General features: G+C 41.4%; 1 protein-coding gene across 1 annotated transcript in view; it reads right to left on the bottom strand.

The window, feature by feature from the left end:
* Positions 1-26,810, bottom strand: part of LOC137640199 (threonylcarbamoyladenosine tRNA methylthiotransferase) — a 103,969-nt gene that overhangs the window by 19,449 nt on the left and 57,710 nt on the right. The window contains exons 7-8 of the mRNA XM_068372733.1: positions 20,082-20,284; positions 5,513-5,658 (exon numbers count right to left, since the gene is read on the bottom strand). Of these exons, the coding sequence (XP_068228834.1) occupies positions 5,513-5,658; positions 20,082-20,284 (349 nt within the window). The remainder of the gene's footprint in view (positions 1-5,512; positions 5,659-20,081; positions 20,285-26,810) is intronic.

Genomic DNA, 26,810 nt, shown 5'->3' with positions numbered 1-26,810 from the left:
GTGGATGTCCTCCTTGCTCTGGCAATCGCTCTGGCTGCCTCCTTCGAAAAGCCCCTAGCTCTTGAGAGTCTTTCGAAAGTCTGAAGGCAGTCAGACGAAGAGCGTGGAGGTTTGGATGTACCTTCTTTACGTGAGGTAGACGTAGAAGGTCCACTCCTAGAGGAAGAGTCCTGGGAATGTCGACCAGCCATTGCAGTACCTCTATGAACCATTCTCTCGCGGGCCAGAGCGGAGCCAACCAACGTCAGCCGTGTCCCTTTGCGAGAGGCGAACTTCTGAAGTACCCTGTTGACAATCTTGAACGGCGGGAATGCATACAGGTCGAGATGGGACCAATCCAGCAGAAAAGCATCCACGTGAACTGCTGCTGGGTCTGGAATCGGAGAACAATACAACGGGAGCCTCTAGGTTATCGAGGTAGCGAACAGATCTATGGTTGGCTGACCCCACAGGGCCCAAAGTCTGCTGCAAACATTCTTGTGAAGGGTCCACTCTGTGGGGATGACCTGACCCTTCCGGCTAAGGCGATCTGCCATGACATTCATATCGCCCTGAATGAACCTCGTTACCAGCGTGAGCTTTCGATCTTTTAACCAGAAGAGGAGGTCCCTTGCGATCTAGAACAACTTCCACGAATGAGTCCCTCCCTGCTTGGAGATGTAAGCCAAGGCTGTGGTGTTGTCAGAGTCCACCTCCACCACCTTGTTAAGCTGGAGGGACTTGAAGTTTATCAAGGCCAGATGAACCGCCAACAGCTCCTTGCAATAGATGTGAAGTGTCCTTAGCTCCTGATTCCATGTTCCCGAGCATTCCTGTCCGTCCAAAGTCGCACCCCAGCCCGTGTCTGATGCGTCAGAGAAGAGACGGCGGTCGGGTTTCTGAACAACCAAAGGTAGACTTCCTTGAGAAGAAAGCTGTTCTTTCACCACGTGAGAGTAGACCTCCTCTCTTCGGAAACAGGAACTGAGATCGTCTCTAGCGTCATGTCCTTTATCCAGTGAGCCGCTAGATGATACTGAAGGGGGGGAGGTGGGGTCTCCCTAACTCGATGAACAGGGCCAGCGATGAAAGTGTCCCTGTTAGACTCATCCACTACCTGACTGAGCATCGGTTCCTTCTCAGCATGCTCTGGATGCAATCTAGGGCTTAGTATATCTTTGGGGCCGACGGAAAAGCCCGAAAAGCTCGACTCTGAAGATCCATACCCAGGTAGACAATGGTCTGGGATGGGACGAGCTGGGACTCCTCAAAATTGACAAGGAGGCCCAGTTCCTTGGTCAGATCCATAGTCCATCTGAGAATCTCCAGACAGCGACGACTTGTGGGAGCTCTTAAAAGCTAGTCGTCTGACAGAGCCGGACACAAGATCATGGTACTGCTGCACAGTCTGTGAACTGTCAACCATGGGGAAGCGAGGAAGTACAGTGACAACCCGAAGCTGTCTAGACTGTCTGGGTCGTACAGACAACTCCTTATCGGGTTGCTGAGGTTGCCGCACTGCGTCACAACAAGTCACTTCTGCTGGTTGTTGAACGTCTTCCCAGTGACACACTGACTCCGTAAACAAAAAATCCTCTAACAAGGACTAAGCTTGGACTGCATGTCTTGCAACACAGCTCAAGGTCTATGGGAGCAGGTGTGGTAACAGACAGGGTTAGCGACTGAAGTGGAACCATTACCTTCCCTGGAAGCATGTTATGCTTAAATAAAAGTCCATAGGAGGCTACGCAGCTAAAGGCTCCTCTCCAAATGACAGAGTCCTCAAGGGAATATCAGAAGGAGGGAGAATAGCACTTTCTCATCTACAGGAACCATATCCGAGAAAAGCTAAGTTCTCTCAGTGAGGGTTTCACTGGTGCAAAAGCAGCAGACTAGAAGGCAACGTTATGAAACTGCTTGACAGTCTAGTGAGTTGGCAACAACCAAAGATGTGTGACTGAGAAGCATGCGGTAAGGTATGCAGAGCATGCTGTAAGGTAAGCAGAGCATGTTGCATGGCGTACGGCTTATGCTGCATGGGATGAGGCTCATGCTGCATGGGATGAGGCTCATGCTGCATGGTATGAGGCTCATGCTGCATGGGATGAGGCTCAAGCTGCAAGGGAAGAGGCTTATGCCGCATGCGTTGAGGAGGATGCCGCATAGTATGAGGCTCCTGCCTCATGGGTTGAGGCGGTTGCCGCATAGCATGAGGCTCCTGCCTCATGGTTTGAGGAGGATGCCGCATAGCATGAGGCTCCTCATAGCATGAGACTCCTGCCTCAAGGGTTGAGGAGGATGCCGCATAGCATGAGGCTCCTGCCTCATGGGTTGAGGAGGATGCCGCATAGCATGAGGCTGCCTCATGGGTAGAGGAGGATGTCGCATAGCATGAGGCTCCTGCCTCATGGGTTGAGGAGGATGCCGCATAGCATGAGGCTCCTGCCTCATGGTTTGAGGAGGATGCCGCATAGCATGAGGCTCCTGTGAGGTTCCTGCCTCAAGAGTTGCGTCTGCCTCAAGGGTTGAGGAGGTAGCTGCGCAGAGAGAGGCTCATGCTGTGAAGAATGCGGTTGCTGCATGCGTTGAGGCGGCTGCCTCATAGCATGAGGTTCCTCAAGAGTTGAGGCTCTTGCCTCAAGAGTTGAGGTTCTTGCCTCAAGAGTGGAGGTGGCTGCCGCAAGAGTTGAGGTTGCTGCCTCAAGGATGGTGGAGGTTGCCGCAACGCAAGAGGTTGCTGCATAGCGCTGGTATCTGGCAACTCCCAATGCGGCAGCTCACGCGTGGAGGTAGGTTGAGGAACCTCAACATCATACGTCTGGCAGGGTGGACTGCGCAGAGGTGGAGTTGAGGTTGCTGCCTCGAGGATGGTGGAGGTTGTCGCACCGCAAGAGGTTGCTGCCTCGAGGATGGAGGAGGTAGTCGCAACGCATGAGGCTCCTACCTCAAGGGTAGAGGTTGCTGCAAAGCATAAGGCTCCTGCCTCAAGTGTTGAGGAGGTTGCCGCGTGGCAAGAGGCTCCTGCCTCAAGGAAAGTGGAGGTTGTTGCACAGAGCTGGTATCTGGCAACTCCCAATGCGGCAGCTCACGCATGGAGGTAGCTTGAGGAACCTCAACATCATACGTCTGGCAGGCTGGACTGCGTAGAGGTGGAGGAGCGCTCGCAGGAGGAGGTGTGTTAACCTTCTCTGCCTGAAACTCCTGCATCTACACCGCAAGCTGAGACTGCATTGTCTGCAGCATAGACCACTAGAGTTTAAGAAAGACAACAACAAACGGAGCTACTGTCCGTTGAGACTGAGGGTCTAAAACAGCTGGTGCGGCAACAGACGGAGCTACTGCCTGTTGCGATACCACCTTGCCTCTCTGGGAGGTGTGCAGTTGTCGTACTGCAGCAAGTCCGAACTGACCCAGTGCTAATGGCATCACCTAGGAGTTGGACTTGCGCGGAAGGGACCGACTTGCACTTAAAAGCTGCAAGATTTGGTCCATGGTTTCTGCGAGAAACCTCTTCCGCAGACGAGGAATAAAAGGGCTCTCTCGTCTTTGTGTGGGTGGGGTGATCACGTCGGCAACGTGTGTAGATACACCCGAAACCACGGAGGGAAACGTCTGTTCGTCGATCAAGGCCTGCTGAACCCATAAGTCCTTCGACATTACTTCTCCCCTGGGCTTGGGAGCTTGTAAGAGGTCCCAGACTAGGCGAACAACTGGCACGAACAGACGAACCCTCGAACGCAACACTGTAACACTTTGCGCTTATCACTTTATCACTTTTGATTTTCTGTTTGCACTTATTTCACTGAACTCGAAACTTTAAGTGGTTTGTACCTGAAACACGCAATTCTATCCTTCCTTAAAAGTTAGTAATTGCGAAAACAGAATTACAATGTAACAGAAAAATATAATGAAAGATAAATAATTCAGTGGCTGGAAAGAGACTAAACACTAGATCAAATAAACTACGTTTAAAATCTCTCACCGCATAAAGCTTGAGAACAAGAAAAAACTCTAGAAACGTTTACCTTCTTCCCCTAAAGAGACTAGGGAGAAGAGCAAAAACGATAACAACGTTACTCGCTTGAACGAAACGTTTATCCTCCTCTCTCTCCCTCCGTCTCTATCTCTCTCTCTCTCTCTCTTGACTTAGAACCTGAGAGATGAGCCCAATCATATATATCGTTAAAACATATTATTGTTAAAGGAAAAAAACTGAAAGATTTCCCAAATAAAAAGTTCCTTTATTAGAATTAAAACCATTAAGCTAAGAAAGAATGAACAAAACGCTAGAATCGGTTTACTCTTACTGCAACGTGACACCGTGAAAATTCTCTCTCTATCGTAACGATAGAGCGCAAGTTGAACGTTCTGAACGTCAACAACTGCAGAGACAAAACAAAACGTTAGTTCAACTTTGAAAACAGTACGAGACTATCAAAGAAATTCTTTCAAAAACATTAAAATAGCATAATATGTTAACAGGTAAAAACGAAATGACGGGCTCAATGTTAATTAACTTCGGTACCAAGAAAAGACCGCCTACTATTAGGAAAGGTCGAATATAAACAAATATAAAAATTAATTTTAATAAGTTTATAATAAAAGGAAGTTAATCGAAGAGGCCTATAAAAGGCGGAGAGATATAAAATAAATCTATAACTTTTGTTAAGCAAAATTAAGAAAGAGAGTCTATACTCTCTTAGACACCAACACTTCCGTCTAAGGGAAGGGTCGGCCATTTAAAAGTGAAAGAGAGTTCATACTCTCTTCGTCACCATAATTAATCAAATTAATTCCAAAAGCTAGCTAAGCTAATGATAAAACTTCCTGAATAGCGAAAGCTAAACTCTAGAGCAAATACATCACCAAATCGTGAGCAAAAACTCCAGAATCAACAGCGTATCCATGTAGGTCTAGCCGGAGGCACGACAGAGGAAAAATTGAGGTGGTGTTGACAAGAAGTACTGGAGTACCTGACCACAGATGGCGCTGTGGTGTTCACCCCCACCTGTATAGCGATCGCTGGCGTATCCCGACCGTAGATTTCTGTCGGCAACAGAGTTGACAGCTACATGATTATCGGGTAAGATTAATATTGAAAACTATAAATTGTTAGACTAACATCTGGTTAGCAATATAACACATAACTGAATAGCCCCGGTACTAAAGAACTTTACAATATATATAAAAAAAAAAAAACTGAAAAGTACTCTTTTTAACAATTCAGTACTGTACAATAAAAATTCACAGTGGGTGCAGTACTTTGTTATTAATATCATGACACTTTTAACACTACAGTATAAGGAAACTTCACTGTACGGTACTTTCTTATTGACATCATGTTGCTCCTGTTGACAAAAACATTGTGAGAACTAAGAAGTGGACATGTAAAATATTTCTTATTATGATATACTTGAACTTCAAGCTCCCTGTGTTTCGTAGATATAAGCACTATGACCTGAAGGTAAGATTCATCAAAATAATCATGGATATCATCAAGGATTATGATGTTTATACAAGAACTTCACGATACCTTTCTCTTAAGAAATCAACTACGCGGCGAAAATCTTTAACCATATATTCTCTTCTCATTTCGCCGAGAACACCATCACTCCCTGACTGGACAGGAACATGTAAAAATGCATAAACTCTGGGATGTTGCATAATCTTGGCCATCTCCTACAAAACAAGCAAATTACTTTATCAAACCCTTTAGTACTCTATCAAGTGGACTGTCATTCAACTACCATAACTTGTCCATTTGCAATGATACATACAGTATATGTTATTATCCAGCTTTCATTAACAACAAATATCAAGTTTAAGGAAATAAATCCATGAAAAGTTTCTTTAGCATCTTCAGTATTTTCTGTTTATCTCTTTAAATCTATTAAAATAAGTTCTGAGTAATGTATAATACAGCATTAGTTGATTTACTTTATCACCATATTGACTGGACACCTTTGGTTCAGAAACCGAAGTCAAATATAGAGCTCAGTATGTGCCACTGAAGTTAGTGTTGTACAGTGTTTTTATTCATCACTACTGTCAAAAGTGTATGTTATTTCTAGCTTGTTAGTTAAATATTATATTCAAGAGAAAAAGAAGTTCTTACAGAGCATAATAGAAACAGAATCCTATATGTTATAAATTATTAAATTAAATATGATAGGAAATAACTTGAAGATAAGATTTCTATAAAAAACAAAACAAAAAAACACGTATTTTTGCAATTTCATTGGCTTTATTTTTTCAATATCTATTTTACTTGTCAATTATACTTTACAACCTTTCCAATGGATAAAAAAGATAAGATTATAAACTGAAACCACAAATTCTTGATATTTTCTGGTAGCAAGGTCAAGGTGCCATTTTTAAATTTTCCCTTTTCCCCCGTTAAACAGTAATAGCAGTGTTTGACGTTATTTAATTGTGCTTATTAGCATTGAAAATAGAACCATAAATAAATCTAGGCATTCTTATTATAATAAAGTGATAATAATGTAGGCGATTATAAAATCAGCAAAGGTAAAAATAAGTTAAGTAATCATCAGTTTCTTTACAAAAATTGAAGACTATTACGGATTCAAAAGAAATATTTCTATTGCATAACAATAATTTACTTAGCATAAAAACCTATTTCAAACTTTTTAAGTAATCAAATTAACAGAAATAAGACAATTTTCATCAGAATAAAAGATTTGTGAATTTGACATTATAGGGATAGCACAGTGTGGAGGATTTATTTTTGCTTTATTTTATTTTTGTTTTTGCCAAATCCTGAGAGAGAGAGAGAGAGAGAGAGAGAGAGAGAGAGAGAGAGAGAGAGAGAGAGAGAGAGAGAGAGAGAGAGAGAGAGAGATTGTGTTAGCGAGCGAAAGTAGTTAGATTATGTAACGATCGTTTGTGGTGAGGAAGACTGTTGGTATAAATGAGATTGTTTGTTTACATTTTTTAGTTAGGTTACGACAGTGGTGAATGTTTCGGAGCGAATGCTTTTTTTATTTGACTGCAGCTTAAGGCAGTTGTGTGAGTGCTGGATAACTATTTATATATTTTTTCGACCAGCGTGGAAGTGTTTTTTGATTTTCAAAGTAAGTACAGTTTTGTTTATCTTTGCTTGTCGTGATTGTGAATGATAGGAACAATTTATTATTTATCTTTGATTATAGTGCGATAGTTCAGTTAGCTAGAAGTGTTCGTAAGTGTTTTTCTTTTTTATTTTGGCAGGCTGCGATTCCTCCTTTGGAGAGACCCAAGTTTTTGAAAGTGGATGTATTGTTGATGACTTGGCCTGTATTACGATTTTGTTTGGACTGCTCATTTGATTGATCAACTGTTGACGACCTGGCCTGTTTATTACAATTAAGATTTAGGATGATGATGATGATGATGATGATGATATCGACGACGATGACACCCATGACCCCGAGGAGTTAAGTCCGTTATGGAAATTGAAAACAATCTTCGGGTTTCATATAGTGGTGTTGTGCCATAAAAGACAGTTGGCTTGTGTGTATAGACAGTGTTGGTGTCTATAAAATATATATAAACATATTTATTTGGGTGTTGGTGTGCGGGTGATTTAAGTTTTGTTAGGGGTTTCGTTGATTATTTGAATGGTGGTTATTATATATTTAGTGTGAAGTTTATGATTAGTTGTAAGTGTGATTATTATTTTGATTGTGAATGGTTCCATGTTAAGTATTGTGGTATTAGGAAATATAGTTTTAAGGGTATGTTTTGTTTTGTTTGTCCTTTTGTCCAGGAGTCCAGTTGATAAAGTAAGGGGAAAGTTTGTGTTGTGGGACCATTGTCAGTAGGTGTGATTCAGGGTGTGGGGCTTGTTTTTTTTAACATCCCGCCACATTATTTTGGCGCCCGAACAGGGACTGCTGAGGTGGGATAGAAGCTGGACTGTTGGACGAAGGACGGAATTAGGTTAAGAATTTAGGATTAAGGTTGATGAAAAATGGAAGAGCAGAACAAGTTACTGAAGGAGGAATTGCGGCTGAGTAAGGAGCGTGAGGAGAGGTTGCTGATAGAGAATGAGAGGTTGAACTGGGAGAATGCGGCGATGCAGAAGGAGCTTAGGGAGTTAAAGGGGACAGTAGAGAGAGTGGAAGAATGTGTTGAGATGAGGATGCGAGAGAATGAAGAACGAATGGAGAAACGAATGGAAGATATGATGGGGCAAGTCATGGGGATGATGAAAACTATAATGGGTGAAGGTGCAGTCGGAGGAGTGTCCTCAGCTTCGGGTAATGGGTTGGTAGTGAAAGAGAAGGTTAAGGTAGGTGATAATGGGAAAGGAAGTGATAGTGATAGTAGTAATAGTGATGGTGATATTGAAGATAAGGGAATTAGGCATAGTAAGGATGAACAGAAAGGGGAGAGGAAAGATGAAAGGAAAGGTAAAAGTGATGTGAAGAAAGAGAAGAAAAAGTATCAGGCTGATAGCAAGGACGATCGTGAATGGGTGAAAGTGGTAAGTAAGAAAAAGGGTAAGAAGGGAATGGTTAAGGATAGGAATTTAAGTGTGGAAGTGGATTCATTATATTCGAATGAGGAAGAAGGTAACAAGGGAGTAGACAGTGATGATAGCAGTGAGAATGAACGTGTTGTGTGTAAGACTGTGTTTATGAGAGAGGTACCTCGGTGTGAAAGGTTCAATGAGCATAGCAGTAGGGATGTAAATGATTTTTTCAAGGAGTATGAGAGGTATTGTCAGGATAAGTATGGTGATAGTAAAAGAGTTTGGGCTAGGGAGTTAGGAGAATATTTGACTGGGTATTTGTTGACGATGTATGGAGTGATAATGAGTGTAGGGGACGTTGATTATGAAAGTGTGAAAACGAGAATAATTGAGCAGGTAAAACGTATGAAAGGGAGTGTTAAGTATAAGCGTAAAAATGATTTTGATGAGGCAAGGATGAATGCAGGAGAAGCTATATCAATGTACGTATGTAGGTTGGAAACTTTAGCTAGGAAGAAGTATGGGGATGAAGGTATAAATGAGAATAAGGAGTTAATGAGGAAGTTTTTGGCAACAGTACCTGAGAATGTGTGTGAATTTATTAATTTGAAACGCAAAGAGAAAATGAGGTGGACGCAAGAGAGATTGACATGGGATGATATACTAGAGATAGTTGAGGATTATGAGTTAGATAGGTGCATGAAAGAAAGTAAATCTGTGAGTGTAAGAACTGGAATGGAAGAAAGTGTAATAGAATTTGGTAGTTATAAGGACGCAATTTTGAGAGGACCAATGAGGGTAGCTGATAATGTAGTAGATAGGAGTGTTAGGGCGAGTAATGTGGGAATACCTGTAAGGACAAATGAAGGGTTTAGGCAAGGGAATCAGGTTTGGAGGGATAGGAGTGCTAGTGCGCCGCAAGATAGGTCAGGTAGTTGTATCCGTGAAGAGAAGTGTTATAGATGTGGGAAAGTAGGACATAAGAAGAATGAATGTAGATGGGCTCTTGGTGCTTGTTTTGGATGTGGTGAGGTAGGGCATAGAATTAGCGAGTGCACGAAAGAGAAAGGGGTAAAATGTTATCGGTGTGGTATGACTGGGCACATAGCGAGTGGATGTCGTAGTAATCATATGAATGTAATTTGTGGTAATTGTGGTAAGGATGGTCATTATGCTAGAATGTGCAAGGAGCCTCGGGGTAATTGTACTGAATGTGGTGTAGATGGGCATGTAGCTAGGGTATGTAGGAAGAAGGGAGTAAATCAGCCAGGATGTTCGGGAAACTAGAGTGTAAGAGGGTTCAGCTGGGTGAGTCCTCCTGTGTGTGTGGAAGGAATAGGATTAATGTTTGTGAGAATGGGATGAATAATTGGTTAGAAATGAGCAAGTATGAATCTAGTATGCATAAAAAGTTAGGGCTGGAGAATAAACAATTAGTGTTAGTTGAATATAGGAAAAAGAGGCGTTTGAAAGTTTTACGTAAGGATGAAAAAAGGGAAAATTTTATAAGTAAAAGTGAGACTAGAAATAAGTATGACAAGGGTGTAAATGTGCAAGTGTGTATGGAAGATAAATGTGTTAATACAGATGAATCATGGCTGAGTATGAATGATACCTATAGTGTGTGTGGCTTTTCCTTAGGTGATGTAAAAGAAAGGATGACGAATGCGAGAGTGAGAGATAGGAGAATGATTAGTAGTATGAATGAATCTTTTACTAAAGTTGAGAATGTTTTTGATGAAATGGATGAACTGTTTACAGAAATGAGTGTAATTATAGGGCCAGATGAGAACGAGGTAGATATGATTGTACATGATATATTAGATGATAGGGATTTAGATAGGAATAGTGTTAATGTAGCTAATGATTGTGATAAGGAAGAAGTGAATGAGAGAGTATATGGAGGCCCAGTTACTCGGAGTAGAGGTCCCGTTCCCGACTGCGACTGGGTTATGAAAAAAATAATGTAAGTGTTGTGTGAGAAGGATTTGGCAAAGTAAGGGGGGAGGAATGTGGAGGATTTATTTTTGCTTTATTTTATTTTTGTTTTTGCCAAATCCTGAGAGAGAGAGAGAGAGAGAGAGAGAGAGAGAGAGAGAGAGAGAGAGAGAGAGAGAGAGAGAGAGAGAGAGAGAGAGAGATTGTGTTAGCGAGCGAAAGTAGTTAGATTATGTAACGATCGTTTGTGGTGAGGAAGACTGTTGGTATAAATGAGATTGTTTGTTTACATTTTTTAGTTAGGTTACGACAGTGGTGAATGTTTCGGAGCGAATGCTTTTTTTATTTGACTGCAGCTTAAGGCAGTTGTGTGAGTGCTGGATAACTATTTATATATTTTTTCGACCAGCGTGGAAGTGTTTTTTGATTTTCAAAGTAAGTACAGTTTTGTTTATCTTTGCTTGTCGTGATTGTGAATGATAGGAACAATTTATTATTTATCTTTGATTATAGTGCGATAGTTCAGTTAGCTAGAAGTGTTCGTAAGTGTTTTTCTTTTTTATTTTGGCAGGCTGCGATTCCTCCTTTGGAGAGACCCAAGTTTTTGAAAGTGGATGTATTGTTGATGACTTGGCCTGTATTACGATTTTGTTTGGACTGCTCATTTGATTGATCAACTGTTGACGACCTGGCCTGTTTATTACAATTAAGATTTAGGATGATGATGATGATGATGATGATGATATCGACGACGATGACACCCATGACCCCGAGGAGTTAAGTCCGTTATGGAAATTGAAAACAATCTTCGGGTTTCATATAGTGGTGTTGTGCCATAAAAGACAGTTGGCTTGTGTGTATAGACAGTGTTGGTGTCTATAAAATATATATAAACATATTTATTTGGGTGTTGGTGTGCGGGTGATTTAAGTTTTGTTAGGGGTTTCGTTGATTATTTGAATGGTGGTTATTATATATTTAGTGTGAAGTTTATGATTAGTTGTAAGTGTGATTATTATTTTGATTGTGAATGGTTCCATGTTAAGTATTGTGGTATTAGGAAATATAGTTTTAAGGGTATGTTTTGTTTTGTTTGTCCTTTTGTCCAGGAGTCCAGTTGATAAAGTAAGGGGAAAGTTTGTGTTGTGGGACCATTGTCAGTAGGTGTGATTCAGGGTGTGGGGCTTGTTTTTTTTAACATCCCGCCACAACAGTATTCTGAAATCCAACAAGAGATAAGAAATTCTCAACCTCTACTATAAAGAAAAGTGAAAATTGTGCAAAACACTAAAATCACAAACTAGAATAAAGTACTGTACCAGTATAACAAAGCCCTATTCTCAAATGGATCAAAATGTTGATTATAGGCATACTCTAATGCTTAGTTAGTCCAATTAATGCTTTAACCACACACTGTGCTATGATGAACTGGAGTAAAATAAGTAATGATAAGCCATTTGAGATTCTTATGATGTCAAATGACACTATGTAAATTTAATTTCATAAGATTCTAACAAGGGAGTCATCTATAAAAGAAAAAAAATGAGGTTGTCATCAATAAACAAGGAAAAAAATTCAATCATAATTATTTTAAAATTAGGTAGCATTGGGATGACACCTAGAAGGTGCTGGAGAATGCTTTTTAACCTGACCATCCCTAAAAGTATGGGCAATTCAAAGAAATACATGACTAAAGGTTCTAAATCAAGAAACAAAAAAAGAACTACCAATTTAGTCCAATAATATATACAGTACTGTAAATTCTATTATTAAAAGATGACTTAGCATACATTTTCTATGGTGTAAAAGGAATTTATAAATATCTTATTACATTTTTACTATTAAACTATGAAAGGTAAAGAAAAGGGATTTTGATGAAGGAAAAATCTATTTCTGGGCGAGGGACCTGTGTCGCCCAGTGAAATGCTCCTTATACCACCATTTCTAAGGTATAAATACTGCTAAATATACCAGAGAAAAAGGTTGCATGGAATGCCAGGAATAAACCCAGCTCGCTCACCCTTATAGGGTGTCGGTATAGAAACTGGGGCGTGTTAGAACCACTACCAGAGGTCCCTTACTAATTAGTCTTCTCCTTCCTCAATATCCCTCGATATTACTAGGTGCCGTTTTACATCCGACTACTAGCCTCTACTATGGCTACCCCCCCACCCCTACCACTACCCACGCTTCTTCCCTCATTCCTTTTCTAGCACCATGATAACCACACGCATTTGTTTTCATAGCTTTTTGTGTCTGTGTTTTGAAGATGTCTGATGTTTTGGAGATCCCTACTCCCAAGTTAGGTACTGTATTGTAATTATCTGTTTTGATAATTCTAGGTAGCAACACAAGTTAAATTAATAATACTGTTAATTTTAGCCTTAACGGCATTGTGTGATGCCTTACCTCACGGGTATATTCGGCAGCCATTTTGGTGTCGCTACCTCCGAGAGCTCTTGGTTGTTTACGACTTTCAATTAGTTCTTAACTAACTTCAGAGCATCATTCTGAATATTCCTATTTTAAATTTTTAAACAAACTATAAAAAATACAATTACTGTATTCAGTTTCTAAATGAGAACAAAATTAGAATATCATGAAAAGTAAATTTAATAAAATCAAATAAAATGTTATTTTTATTAGTAAAATAAATTTTTGAATATACTTACCCGATAATCATGTAGCTGTCAACTCCGTTGCCCGACAGAATTCTATGGAGGGATACGCCAGCTATCACAATACTAGAAGGGGGTGTACTTACCAGCGCCACCTGTGGCCAGGTACTATAGTACTTCTTGTTGACACCTCCTCAATTTTTCCTCGGTCCACTGGTTCTCTATGGGGAGGAAGGGAGGGTCGATTAAATCATGATTATCGGGTAAGTATATTCAAAAATTTATTTTACTAATAAAAATAACATTTTTCAATATTAAACTTACCCGATAATCATGTAGCTGATTCACACCCAGGGGGGTGGGTGAAAAACCAGTGTACAAGACTAAAGGATAGCTAAGTATCCCGTATTTCATATAATCAGTTATCCACAATAACAATGAAATAATAAGTACCTGGTAAGGAAGTCGACTTGAACCGTTACTCTGCCTTTAATAAGATCGTCTTCCTTACTGAGCGCAGCGTTCCTCTTGGGAGGCTGAATCAACTCAAAGGTGCTAAAGTATACAGGGCTGCAACCCATACTAAAGGACCTCATCACAACCTTTAACCTCGGCGCTTCTCAAGAAAGAATTGACCACCCGCCAAATCAACAAGGATGTGGAAGGCTTCTTAGCCGACCGTACAACCCATAAAAAGTATTCAAGAGAAAGGTTAAAAGGTTATGGGATTATGGGAATGTAGTGGCTGAGCCCTCGCCTACTACTGCATTCGTTGCTACGAATGGTCCCAGGGTGTAGCAGTACTCGTAAAGAGACTGGACATCTTTGAGATAGAATGATGCGAACACTGACTTGCTTCTCCAATAGGTTGCATCCATAACACTCTGCAGAGAATGGCTCTGTTTGAAGGCCACTGAAGTAGCCACAGCTCCCACTTCATGTGTCCTTACCTTCAGCAAAGCAAGGTCTTCTTCCTTCAGATGAGAATGTGTTTCTCTAATCAGAAGCCTGAATAGTAAGAAACTGAGTTCTTAGAACTTGGAAAAGAAGGTTTCTTGATAGCACACTATAAGGCTTCTGATTGTCCTTGTAAAGGTTAAGACCTTTTTAGATAGTACCTAAGAGCTCTAACTGGGCAAAGTACTCTCTTCAGATCATTCCCCACCAAGTTGGACAGGCTTGGGATCTCGAACGACTTAGGCCAAGGACGTGAAGGAAGCTCGTTTAGCAAAAACCGAGCTGCAAGGAACATGTAGCCGTTTCAGATGTGAAAACAATGATCCTGCTGAAGGCGTGGATCTCACTTACTCTTTTAGCTGATGTCAAGCACACGAGGAAAAGAGTTTTTAATGTGAGGTCCTAAAAAGAGGCTGATTGGAGAGGTTCAAATCTTGATGACATAAGGAACCTTAGGACCACGTCTAGATTCCAGCCTGGAGTGGACAACCGACGTTCCTTTGAGGTCTCAAAAGACCTAGGGAGGTCCTGTAGATCTTTGTTGGTGGAAAGATCCAAGCCTCTGTGGCGGAAAACCGCTGCCAACATACTTCTGTAACCCTTGATCGTAGGAGCTGAAAGGGATCTTACTTTCCTTAGATATAACAGGAAGTCAGCAATCTGGGTTACAGTGGTACTGGTTGAGGAAACTGCATTGGTCTTGTACCAGCTACGGAAGACTTCCCCTTGAGACTGATAGATTCTGAGAGTGGATGTTCTCCTTGCTTTGGCAATCGCTCTGGCTGCCTCCTTCGAAAAGCCCCTAGCTCTTGAGAGTCTTTCGAAAGTCTGAAGGCAGTCAGACGAAGAGCGTGGAGGATTGGGTGTACCTTCTTTACGTGAGGTAGACTTAGAAGGTTCACTCCTAGAGGAAGAGTCCTGGGAATGTCGACCAGCCATTGCAGTACCTCTAAGAACCATTCTCTCGCGGGCCAGAGCGGAGCCAACCAACGTCAGCCGTGTCCCTTTGTGAGAGGAGAACTTCTGAAGTACCCTGTTGACAATCTTGAACGGCGGGAATGCATACAGGTCGAGATGGAACCAATCCAGCAGAAAAGCATCCACGTGAACTGCTGCTGGGTCTGGAATCGGAGAACAATACAACAGGAGTCTCTAGGTTATCGAGGTAGTGAACAGATCTATGGTTGGCTGACCCCACAGGGCCCAAATTCTGCTGCAAACATTCTTGAGAAGGGTCCACTCTGTGGGGATGACCTGACCCTTCCGTCTGAGGTGATCTGCCATGACATTCATACCGCCCTAAATGAACCTCGTTACCAGTTAGCTTTCGATCTTTAGACCAGATGAGTAGGTCCCTTGCGATCTAGAACAACTTCCACGAAAGAGTCCCTCCCTGCTTGAAGATGTAAGCCAGGGCTGTGGTGTTGTCAGAGTCCACCTCCACCACTTTGTTAAGCTGGAGGGACTTGAAGTTTATCAAGGCCAGATGAACCGCCAACAACTCCTTGCAATTGATGTGAAGTGTCCTTTGCTCCTGATTCCATGTTCCCGAGCATTCTTGTCCGTCCAAAGTCGCACCCCAGCCCGTGTCTGATGCGTCCGAGAGGAGACGGCGGTCGTGTTTCTGAACAGCCAAATAGACTTCCTTGAGAAGAAAGCTGTTCTTACACCACGCGAGAGAAGACCTCCTCTCTTCGGAAACAGGAACTGAGACCGTCTCTAGTGTCATGTCCTTTATCCAGTGAGCAGCTAGATGATACTGAAGGGGGGGGAGGTGGAGTCTCCCTAACACGATGAACAGGGCCAGCGATGAAAGTGTCCCTGTTAGACTCATCCACTACCTGACTGAGCATCGGTTCCTTCTCAGCATGCTCTGGATGCATTCTAGGGCTTGGAAGATCCTTGGGGCCGACGGAAAAGTCCGAAAAGCTCGACTCTGAAGATCCATACCCAAGGAGACAATGGTCTGGGATGGGACGAGCTGAGACTCTTCAAAATTGACCAGGAGGCCCAGTTCCTTGGTCAGATCCATAGTCCATTTAAAAAATCTCCAGACAGCGACGACTTGTGGGAGCTCTTAAAAGCCAGTCGTCTGACGGAGCCGGACACAAGATCATGGTACTGCTGCACAGTCTGTGAACTGTCAATCATGGGCAAGCGAGGAAGTACAGTGACAACTCGAATCTGTCTAGACTGTCTGGGTCGTACAGACAACTCCTTATCGGGTTGCTGAGGTTGCCGCACTGCGTCACAACAAGTCACTTCTGTTGGTTGTTGAACGTCTTCCCCGTGACACATTGACTCCGTAAACAAAAAAATCCTCTAACAAGGACTAAGCTTGGACTGCATGTCTTGCAACACAGCTCAAGGTCTATGGGAGCAGGTGTGGTAACAGACGGGATTAGCGACTGAAGTGGAACCATTACCTTCCCTGGAAGCATGTTATGCTTAAATAAAAGTCCATAAGAGGCTATGCAGCTAAAGGCTCCCTCCAAATGACAGAGTCCTCAAGGGAATATCAGAAGGAGGGAGAAAAGAACTTTCTCATCTACAGGGACCATATCCTAGAAAAGCTAAGTTCTCTCAGTGAGGGTTCACTGGTGCAAAAGCAGCAGACTAGAAGGCAACGTTATGAAACTGCTTGACAGTCTAGTGAGTTGGCAACAACCAAAGATGTGTGACTGAGAAGCATGCGGTAAGGTATGCAGAGCATGTTGTATGCAGAGTATGCTGTATGCAGAGCATGCTGTATGTAGAGCATGTTGTATGCAGAGCATGCTGAATGCAGAGCATGCTGTATGCAGAGCATGTTGTATGCAGAGCATGCTGAATGCAGAGCATGCTGTATGCAGAGCATGTTGTATGCAGAGCATGCTGTATGCAGAGCATGCTGTATGTAGAGCATGTTGTATGCAGAGCATGCTGAATGCAGAGCATGCTGTATGCAGAGCATGTAGTATGCAGAGCATGCTGTAAGCAGAGCATGCTGTATGTAGAGCATGCTGTAAGGTAAGCAGAGCGTGTGCATGGCGATTAACATTTCTCAGAAATTCCATGACCAGTGCTAGAGTGCTTTATGCATGCTTGCATGGGGTTTTAATATCAACATAATATTTACCTTACATTCATAACTCATGATTCATATTTTTGCCATATTTTGCGATATTGTTAAAAATATATTGCAAGGAATACAAATATATTTTTATAAGTAATACAAATAACCTCCATTATCATAAGGTTTGAAAATGGAGGTAAGGTATGCTGAACAGCAGAGTCAGAACGAGCTGGAACAACAATAGTTGTGGTTTCCTCTTCAAGACTCTGTTGAGGGAACACCTGAGGCTCAGTCTGCAAAGGCTGATCAAAGGAAGTAGCAGAAGGTAGGCGCATGGGTGGAGGAGGCTGACTCCTGGCATGAGTGGCTGAACTCAAGGGTTGCGCTTGCTGAGTGGTTGGCGGATGCGCAGTAGCAAGTTCCTGAGGAACGAGTTGAGGTTCCTGCGGTGTGAGCTGAGAGCGAAAAGGTAGTGGCTGCGCAGAACGCAGTAAAAATCTCGAAAGTTGAGGCTCCTGAGGCGCAAGGCTAAGGTGTTGAGGTGCTTGCCTTGAGGAGGGTTGAGCTCGCTGCAGCGAGAGCTGAGGAGACTGACTCATGGATGGGAGAGGTTGTACCTCAAGCGAGTGTTGCCTCACTGGTGGAACAGCAAGTGGAAGCGGAGGAAGAGAGGTATAAGCCTCCTGTTCCCATTGCTGAGGTTGCCTTAAGGAAGGCGGAGGGAGCTGCACACCACTGGGATCAGTAAACTCATAACGTGGCTCAACATCGTACGCCTGGCAGGCGGTACTGCGGTCAGGCGGAGCGAGCGCAGGCGGAGGGAGCGCAGGCGGAGCGAGCGCAGGCGGAGCGAGCGCAGGCGGAGGCGCAACCTTCTCAGCCCGACACTCACGCATCAAGACCGAAAGTTGTGACTGCATGGACTGCAGTAGAGTCAACTTGGGGTCGGCAGACACTAAGGTCTGCTGAGGTAAAGCCTTAACAGCAGAGATCTGTTGCGGCAGAACCTTACTCCTCTTAGGCGGAGTGCATTCAACTGATGACTGAGGAGAGTCAGAGCTAACCCAATGACTGCATCCGGGTTGTTGAACTCTAACTTCGTACGTCTGGCATAGGTCTGGACTTTACGTTTAAGAGGTCTTGAGACCTGAGACCAGCGTTTTCTCCCCTAAATTTCTTCTGCAGACGAGCAAAATAAGGGCTCAATCGTCTGCGGGTGGGAGTGACGGTCTCGGTAAGACACGCCCACAACCACCGAGGATACTTCTGTGCGCCGATCAAGGCCTGCTGAACCCTTATGCCCTTCGACATTGCTTCTCCCCTGGGCTTGGGAGCTTGCAAGAGGTCCCGGACTGGGAGGACGACTGGCGCGCACAGAAGTACCCTCACGCACAACACTGACACACTTTGCGCTAATCACTTATCACTTTGATTTTCTGTTTGCACTTATTTCACTGAACTCGAAACTTTAAGTGGTTTGTACCTGAAACACGCAATTCTATCCTTTCTCAAAAGTTAGTAATTGCGAAAACAGAATTACAAAGTAACAGAAAAATCTAATGAAAGATAAATAATTCAGTGGCTGGAAAGAGACTAAACACTAGATCACTCTAGAAACGTTTACCTTCTTCCCCTAAAGAGACTAGGGAGAAGAGCAAAAACGATAACAACGTTACTCGCTTGAATGAAACGTTTATCCTCCTCTTTCTCCCTCCGTCTCTATCTCTCTCTCTCTCTCTCTCTCTCTTGACTTAGAACCTGAGAGAAGAGCCCAATCATATATATCGTTAAAACATATTATTGTTAAAGGAAAAAACTGAAATATTTCCCAAAATGAAAAGTTCCTTTATTAGGATTAAAACCATTAAGTTAAGAAAGAATGAACAAAACGCTAGACACGGTTACTCTTACTGCAACGTGAAACCGTGAAAATTCTTTCTCTATCGTAACGATAGAGCGCAAGTTGAACGTTCTGAACGTCAACAACTGCAGAGACAAAACAAAACGTTAGTTCAACTTTGAAAACAGTACGAGACTATCAAAGAAATTCTTTCAAAGACATTAAAATAGCATAATATGTTAACAGGTAAAACCGAAATGACGGGCTCAATGTTAATTAACTTCGGTACCAAGAAAAGACCGCCTACTATTAGGAAGGTCGAATATAAACAAATATAAAAATTAATTTTAATAAGTTTATAATAAAAGGAAGTTAATCGAAGAGGCCTATAAGAGGCGGAGAGATATAAAATAAATCTATAACTTTTGTTAAGCAAAATTAAGAAAGAGAGTCTATACTCTCTTAGACACCAACACTTCCGTCTAAGGGAAGGGTCGGCCATTTAAAGGTGAAAGAGAGTTCATACTCTCTTCGTCACCATAATAATCAAATTAATTCCAAAAGCTAACTAAGCTAATATAGAAGGTTCCAGTAAAGCGACAGCCGAAATCAAAGAGAAATACTTCACCAAAGTCGTGAAAATACTCCAAGAACATAAGCGTATCCCAGAACGTCTTGCCGGAAGCACGACAGAGGAAAAATTGAGGAGGTGTCAACAAGAAGTACTATAGTACCTGGCCACAGGTGGCGCTGGTAAGTACACCCCCTTCTAGTATTGTGATAGCTGGCGTATCCCTCCATAGAATTCTGTCGGGCAACGGAGTTGACAGCTACATGATTATCGGGTAAGTTTAATATTGAAAAAAGACAAGTATCACTAGGCTCATATGCAGTAAGGCACAACTGAGGTTATTTTAACACAGACAAACATTGAACCAACTTAGGAAACAAAGGAATATTGGAAAAAATTGGTATCTCAAGAGTTAACATGGAATAACTGAAAATTATTTAGTAATAAGTACAGTGCAAGGATACTAACTGTCTACAAAGCTTAAATCTAAGAAAGTGAACAGAACTGCTAAAACTGCAGCAGATTATGAAAAAATTAACAAAGCAATACAGACTTCAGTAGCTTAGAGGCATACTTATTAATAATTGGGCTATGTTGAAGTAAAATATTAATTGAAATAATAGTTTATATAGGGCATTAGAACTTACCTCTAAATGATCTAATATATAGGGAGGATTTGTCATGCCTAACCGTAAGCGACATCCCTCTGGTATGACTTCAACTAATTTCCATAACAATTCGGGTAGCGTGACACCTATGTCAATGCCGTATGCACCCGTATCTTCAGAAGTGAGCCAAACTTCACAAACACCTTCATTAAATGATTGCTGCGCCCTAGCTACAATTTCCTCTGGAAAATCACAAATTTTAAAAGTAATTTGTATTTTTCCTAACTATACAAACCTGAGTCCTTTAATAGGTATATGCTTTCAGGAAGCTGGAATTCAGCTATTAAAATTTATAATGATGTTGCGGTAGTTAGCTGAAGGGTGCCCACCCACCTGACAGGCCACTGACCTTCCACTTAGGCATTAAACCTAAAACTTGTAGAGTGGTTGGTTGAGGAGAGAAGTGTAACATAAAGAATTTGTTCCTATACGAATGTACAAACTCTTGTCCTTAGGTGGAAGGAAATGCTTATAACTATACTGGGTGGTTTATTTTCCTGGGAAATGTAAACTGACTCCTGTCAATCTCCTAACAACATGGGCATGAAGGTAAGAAAGGTTTTAGGCAAGGTCACTACCAGGAATTAGTTGATGGTCAAGGGAGAGCCTACATCCATTTGGAGTATATGTTGTCTGAATGTATTGTCATTTAATAAAAATGAGTTTCCATACATTTGCCCATCCTCCCCTTCATCTGGGAGGATGGGAGAGATACTTCCAAACAAAACTTATCTTGTTAGGAAAAATTGCTCGATTATGTGGATTACCTGCATCTAGCATCCAATCCTGCACCCTAAGGAAAAGGTGAAAAGGGCCAGTCATCTTACCTGTCATTCTAGACTATCTTAGCCATGATGTTTCTTCTCCCATGAGGGACCTACAGTAGCTTTGATACATGATCTGTTGAGCAATTACCACAGGGCCAAGGAAAAAGGTATCCAGGGACCCATGGATATGCTCCCGTAGGTAATGGGCAGAGAAGGTTGTCTATCGTTACCAGAGGTCTGTCTTCAAAAACTGCAACCCTGATAGGCTCTTTTTGAGAGCTAAGATAGATTTGATGTCTCACTTTGTGCGCTCTAATCCAGGATGGTCCTTTCATCTCCTCCCTTGCAGGTACAGCAAGTCTGATGGTCTCACAAGGCCAGAAATAATGTTCTTGGACCTCTTCTCTTATTCATTCCGTTGTTGTAGGAAGAGTTAAAGCGTTCTCTCAGGACATGAAAGCAAGTCATCCTGATCCCCGCAAATCCCTTCTCGTAAGGAAGAGGATGAAGGACTCAAAGTCGTGAAAGGCTGTGTTCTAGGTCCTGACCACAAACTTCTGAACCAAGGTGAGGAAGACCTTCTATCCTTCAGTATGACTTGGGACACAGGAAAAGTCGACATTCTCCTACTAACTTCGCCAAGGCTAGGGCTAGTAGAGGACAATCTCGAGGGTTCACTGCCCTATTTGCCCCCTATCCCAAGGGCTCGAGCAGGTTTGCCCTGCTCGAGACTTCAGGACTCACGATAAGTTCCATGCAGCTTGAGTTCTCTAGGAGAGGAAGACTGTCCCACACTCCTCAGGAGTCTTGGATAATCTTGCAAAAAGTCAAGACCTAAGTCCTACTGTACTTGAAAACATTTATCAAGGGTAGAGCGGTATTCTTCACCACAAAGATTGAGGAGCTTCCTAGAAAAAGGAAGATAGAAAAAAGGTGATCCAGATACCATTTGGCGTATGGTCATTTTGGAGCAACCAGGGTAACCTTAAGCCTCGATGTCGTCAACAGACAGTTTAAAAATCAGCGAGCGAATTGGGGAAAATGGGCGGAAGGTGCAATCACCTAGAATTCCCTGCGATGTTGGAAGGTCTCTAAGCAGCCTACAAGCTGCAACTGGAGAGCAGAACACTAAAAGTTTCTTGTCCAACTGAACGGCGAGCAGGTCAAGCGATGGTGGAAAGCAGAGAGCAAGAGACCTTTCTGCCACACAATGATGTAGGGATCACATTTGACCCCTACACCATTCCCCTGTCAACTGAGAAACGAAGCTTGTACTTCTTGGGGTCCCGGATGAGGGGGAAGATCTGTCAGATGCGTTAACCAATGAAGAAAAGGTTAGAAAGGTGTGGAATGTCATTGGTCAAGATGTCGGAGACTTGGTAAACGAGAAACAAATAGCAACAGAAAACGGCCAATCCTTGTTGAACTAGATGCGAAGGGTGTTCGTGATCGTATATTAAGTAAAACTAAGAAATTGAAAGAAGTTGGGGACCCTTTCGAACAGATTTTTGTAAAGAAAGATGTTCATCCTGCAGTGCATAATGAATGGAAGAGATTGAAGGAGGTTGAAATGGCAGAGAGAAATAGACCTGAAAACGTTGGATGTATCATTAGATTAGATTAGTAAGAAAGGAAGATATACTGTGATAACATAATTAATGACCAGCGGAATGCATATCCTTTTTAATAAAACCACAAGTACCTATTCTTAAGATAGCTTCATGGAATGTTAACGAAGCAAGAACTAAACTAGAGAAGAGCTCAGTATATAACTTTTTGTACCAGTTTGATGTGATAGGTCTTAATAAAATAAAAACTGATCTGCCCATCTCATTGCCTGGATATGTATCTTACAAGTGCCGTTAGTGGCAGTATACAGAGGTGGCACAGCTCTACTGATAAGGCGCTCATTGCAAATTGGGGTGATCAGTGTCGACACGAGTATTGAAGGTCAGGTAAGGGTATGCCTGTCCTGTTCACCAGACATTATGTTTGGATTCATATGTATATTCCTCCACCAGATTCACAGTATTTTAGCCCAGCACTTAGCACAATACAGGAAAAGGTCAAGACTCAGGTTTTAGTACGAAATTTGTGATACTTGGTGACATGAACACACGTTTTGGTGCTTCCAATCGTAATTTGATTTCTTGTACTAATAATCTTGGTGTGCATGGTTGCACGTATCCAATTATAAATGATCCAGTTGTAGTTCCCAATGATAATGCATTTGCTATTTCTGTGGTATGTGTTGAGTTGAAGTTGATAATAATAAACAGTCTCAAGAGTGAGGATCAGCATTTTAGGAGCAAACTGACTTATAGAAGTGGATATGAATGGAAATTGGAATTGGACATATGTATATCGTCACCAAGTTTGATTAAACATTAAAGTGATTTTAACGTATGGCAAGATATTTCTTTACCTTCGGATCATGCCCTGATTTCTTTGACTTTACACCTTTCAATAAATGATGTGCATTCCTTGTATTCACATGCTAAATTTCTAGATCATGCCACTATGTATACTAATATATCTAATAATACCTTTATTAAGAGACCTATAAAATTTGATCAAATAAATGTAGAGTGTTTTCGTAATCATCTTCTGAGGCAAGATTTACCTATTCTTAACCATGATAATATTGATGAATATGTTAATTCAGTGTCAAATATTTTGTGTGAGTGTAGTAAAATCAGTTGTGTTAGGTATACTAGTTCATCAAATAATGTTATCAATCAATCATTAGAAAGATAGTATAGGTTGTTGAATGATAATGATGATGCTCGGGTTTGGCAAGCCATAGATTGGAAAGGTCAATATCAGGAAACGAACGATAGCTGTATTCGCCCTAATGATGAACAATTCAGGGAATTTTACAAAGAACTTTTTAACCCAATGAGACCAACAAAAAACCGAATGGATCTGAGTGATTATAACGTTATAATCCCTATTTTAGATAGGGAGATCCTAGAGAACAAAGTAAAAACTCAAATACACAAACTAAAGTCCGACAAATCTGGAGGACTTGATGGATTATGTCCAGGGCTTTTCAAGGTATTACCAGTTCAGTGGGTAATGATGCTGACTTCTTTGTTTAATGTCATTTTCTATTTAGCTCGTTATCCCTTTCCTTGGCAATTGGCTAGGTTAGTTACAATAATCAAACGAGGTGATCGTATGCTTCCTGTTAATTATCGTGGAATTAATGTAATTAACGTGATTTCAGTTATATGACATGGTCTTCTGTAACCATATAATGTAATAGTTTTCTATAGAGAACAGGCTGGTGGACAACCTCAAAGAGGATGTATTGAACATGTAGTAACGTAAAGATTATTACTTGATTTGGTTAAAAGGAAAAAATCACCTCTATTTGTTACCTTTGTAGACTTTTCCCAAGCTTATGCCCGTGTGCCAAGAAATACGTTATTTTGTATGTTTAAACGGTTGGGTTGTGGGGCAGGGATGATTGCTGCTTCAGTAGCGATATATCATGCCACACGTAGCATTATGGGAACTGCTGTTATTACAGCTATGGTGGGAGTCCATCAGGGATCCCCTACTTCATGTATCCTCTTTGTATTATATGTTAATGATACAATTAAGTTGATTAAAAATAACTGAGGACTTGATGGGTTCCTGGTGTGGCTACATGTTCTTGTATTGATGGATGACACTGTCATATTACCTATGTCTAGTAATGGAATGATAAATAAATTAGGACTTCTTAATCAGTTTTGTCAAAATAATGGTATGAAAGTAAATATGAATAAAACCAAATTTTTTGCTATTAATGTAGGGATGATTGAACGTGAACCAATAAGAGTGGATGATTTGACAGTGTCATGGTGTGATCGATATATTTATTTGGGAAGTGTTTTTACAAGTGAGGGATTGGTATCATCTGCCATTGCAGCTCATGCGCAAGAAAAACTGTGCCACATTTTAAATTTCATATCTTTTGTAAATAAAAACAACAATGTGCCATTTTATGTAAAGAAGAAACTTTTTAATGTGGATTTAATGTCAACAATTCTTTATGGGTGCGAGTCCTGGATTAATGGAGATATGAAACCTATTTTTAAACTATATACCTGAGGAATTAAACACCTATTAGGTGTTCGGAAGTCAACATGTAATGATCTGTGTTATTTGGAAGTAGGAATGCCAACACTAAAAGCTATTGCAAGAGATAAACAAAGGAAGTTTTTCAAAAACATGTGGAGATAGGAACAGGATGTAGACAATCCATGGATACAGGCCATGAAACTTAGTTTAGAGTACAATACACCTACTGGTAGATAAGTATCAAACTTGATTTCAATGGATAAAGATGAGATCAAGGAAGATTTTCAAAACTTAAAATAGGCTGTAATAGAAGCTAATTCATCTTGTAGAGAAACATATAGAATATTGTATCCTGAATTTACTCTACATGATGTATATACAAAAAAGATTAATGTAATGACATATATAGAACTTCTTTTACTAGATTAAGGTTAAGCTCTCATAACCTTGCTATTAAAACAGGTAGGTGGAACAGAAGTGGTCGAGGTCGCCTCCCAGTAAAGGAGAGACTATGCCCTTGTGGCGAGGTACAAATGGAGCTACATGTGGTGGAGTCATGCCCTATTACACATAGTATACGAACTAATTGTAATATGAATTCATTTCATCAGATCCGTGCCAAAGATGCCAAAGATGTACACACCACTGTGAAAATTGCCCACTCAATCTGTTACCCATAGATATACAGATTTTGTTTGGTTTAATAATAATTTTTAATATGTTGAAGTGATTTATAGGAAATATGTTTAATGATTTTAATTGTAATATATGCTAAGGATATATAAATCCTGTAATTTCATGGACTACATTGTGTATAAAATGATGTAAATATCACAATATGTATAATAGATTCATGTTAATATGTAATTATGTTTATTGTAATTTTAATGTAGAATTTGTGGTCAATAAAAATCTATCTATCTATCTGCTCAAGTAGTCCTACTGTCTGAATGAATCTTGCTGACAGTTCTATTATATTACCAGGTACTCGAGAGTGCACCTGCTTGCTAACTTATTAAAGATATGTGAAACCGGGACCACACACCTTCGTTGACGTAAGACACTTATGGAAGTGCTATCGTTCATCAACAAAATCAAGTACTCTATCAAACATATTTGTAAATTTTGCAATATTAGCAATGCTACCTACATTTCCAGCAGATTGAAAAGCAGATGTGTTTCTTCTGCGGATCATATCCCTGAAACTGTATTTCAGGTGGGTGTCCCACCTCTCCTCAGATACATTTATATTCTGTACAGTCGGCCCTCCTTCGCCGGGATTAGGTAACAGACTCTAGCGAAGAGCGAAAACCCACGAATAATTAGTGCCCTACCGTGGTTTAACTCACAACCCCCTTGAAACACAGATCACTGGCTAAGTGCGGCTAATTAACACACTAGGTCCCCTACTGTACTACACTACATTGTTTTCACATGAATTCTATCTCCGTATTGTAGTTTATATTACTTTTCCGAGGTAATTGTACAGTATTAACACAGTTTCAGTACAAGGTTAGACGACTCATAACATGAAAGTCCTCACCACACCACCCTACGTATAAGTAACAACCAATACTGTTTTTCCTATCTAACAACCCCCTCTGAAGGTCCAGCACTTTGCTGCAGTAGAGGGGCTTGAGTGTCCCAATGATGGGCTGGGCAATGGCGGTGGGGTAGTTTATCCACCCTGGCAGGCTCAACCATACCGCTAAGGCCAGTTCTGAGAGACCAGACCAAGACTGGACCCCTATAGGCCTTCTCCTTTATTTTAAGATAGGCAAAGGCTAGGAGAAGGAAAACTCCAAAATCAAACCAAACAAGACCCCAACGGCGGAGCTTCCCAGCGTCGGCGGAAGAGGGCAATGCCTGT

This window comes from Palaemon carinicauda, chromosome 4 (assembly GCF_036898095.1).
Source record: "Palaemon carinicauda isolate YSFRI2023 chromosome 4, ASM3689809v2, whole genome shotgun sequence".
Lineage (NCBI taxonomy): Eukaryota > Metazoa > Arthropoda > Malacostraca > Decapoda > Palaemonidae > Palaemon > Palaemon carinicauda.
This window is presented reverse-complemented; position numbering and strand designations above follow the sequence as displayed.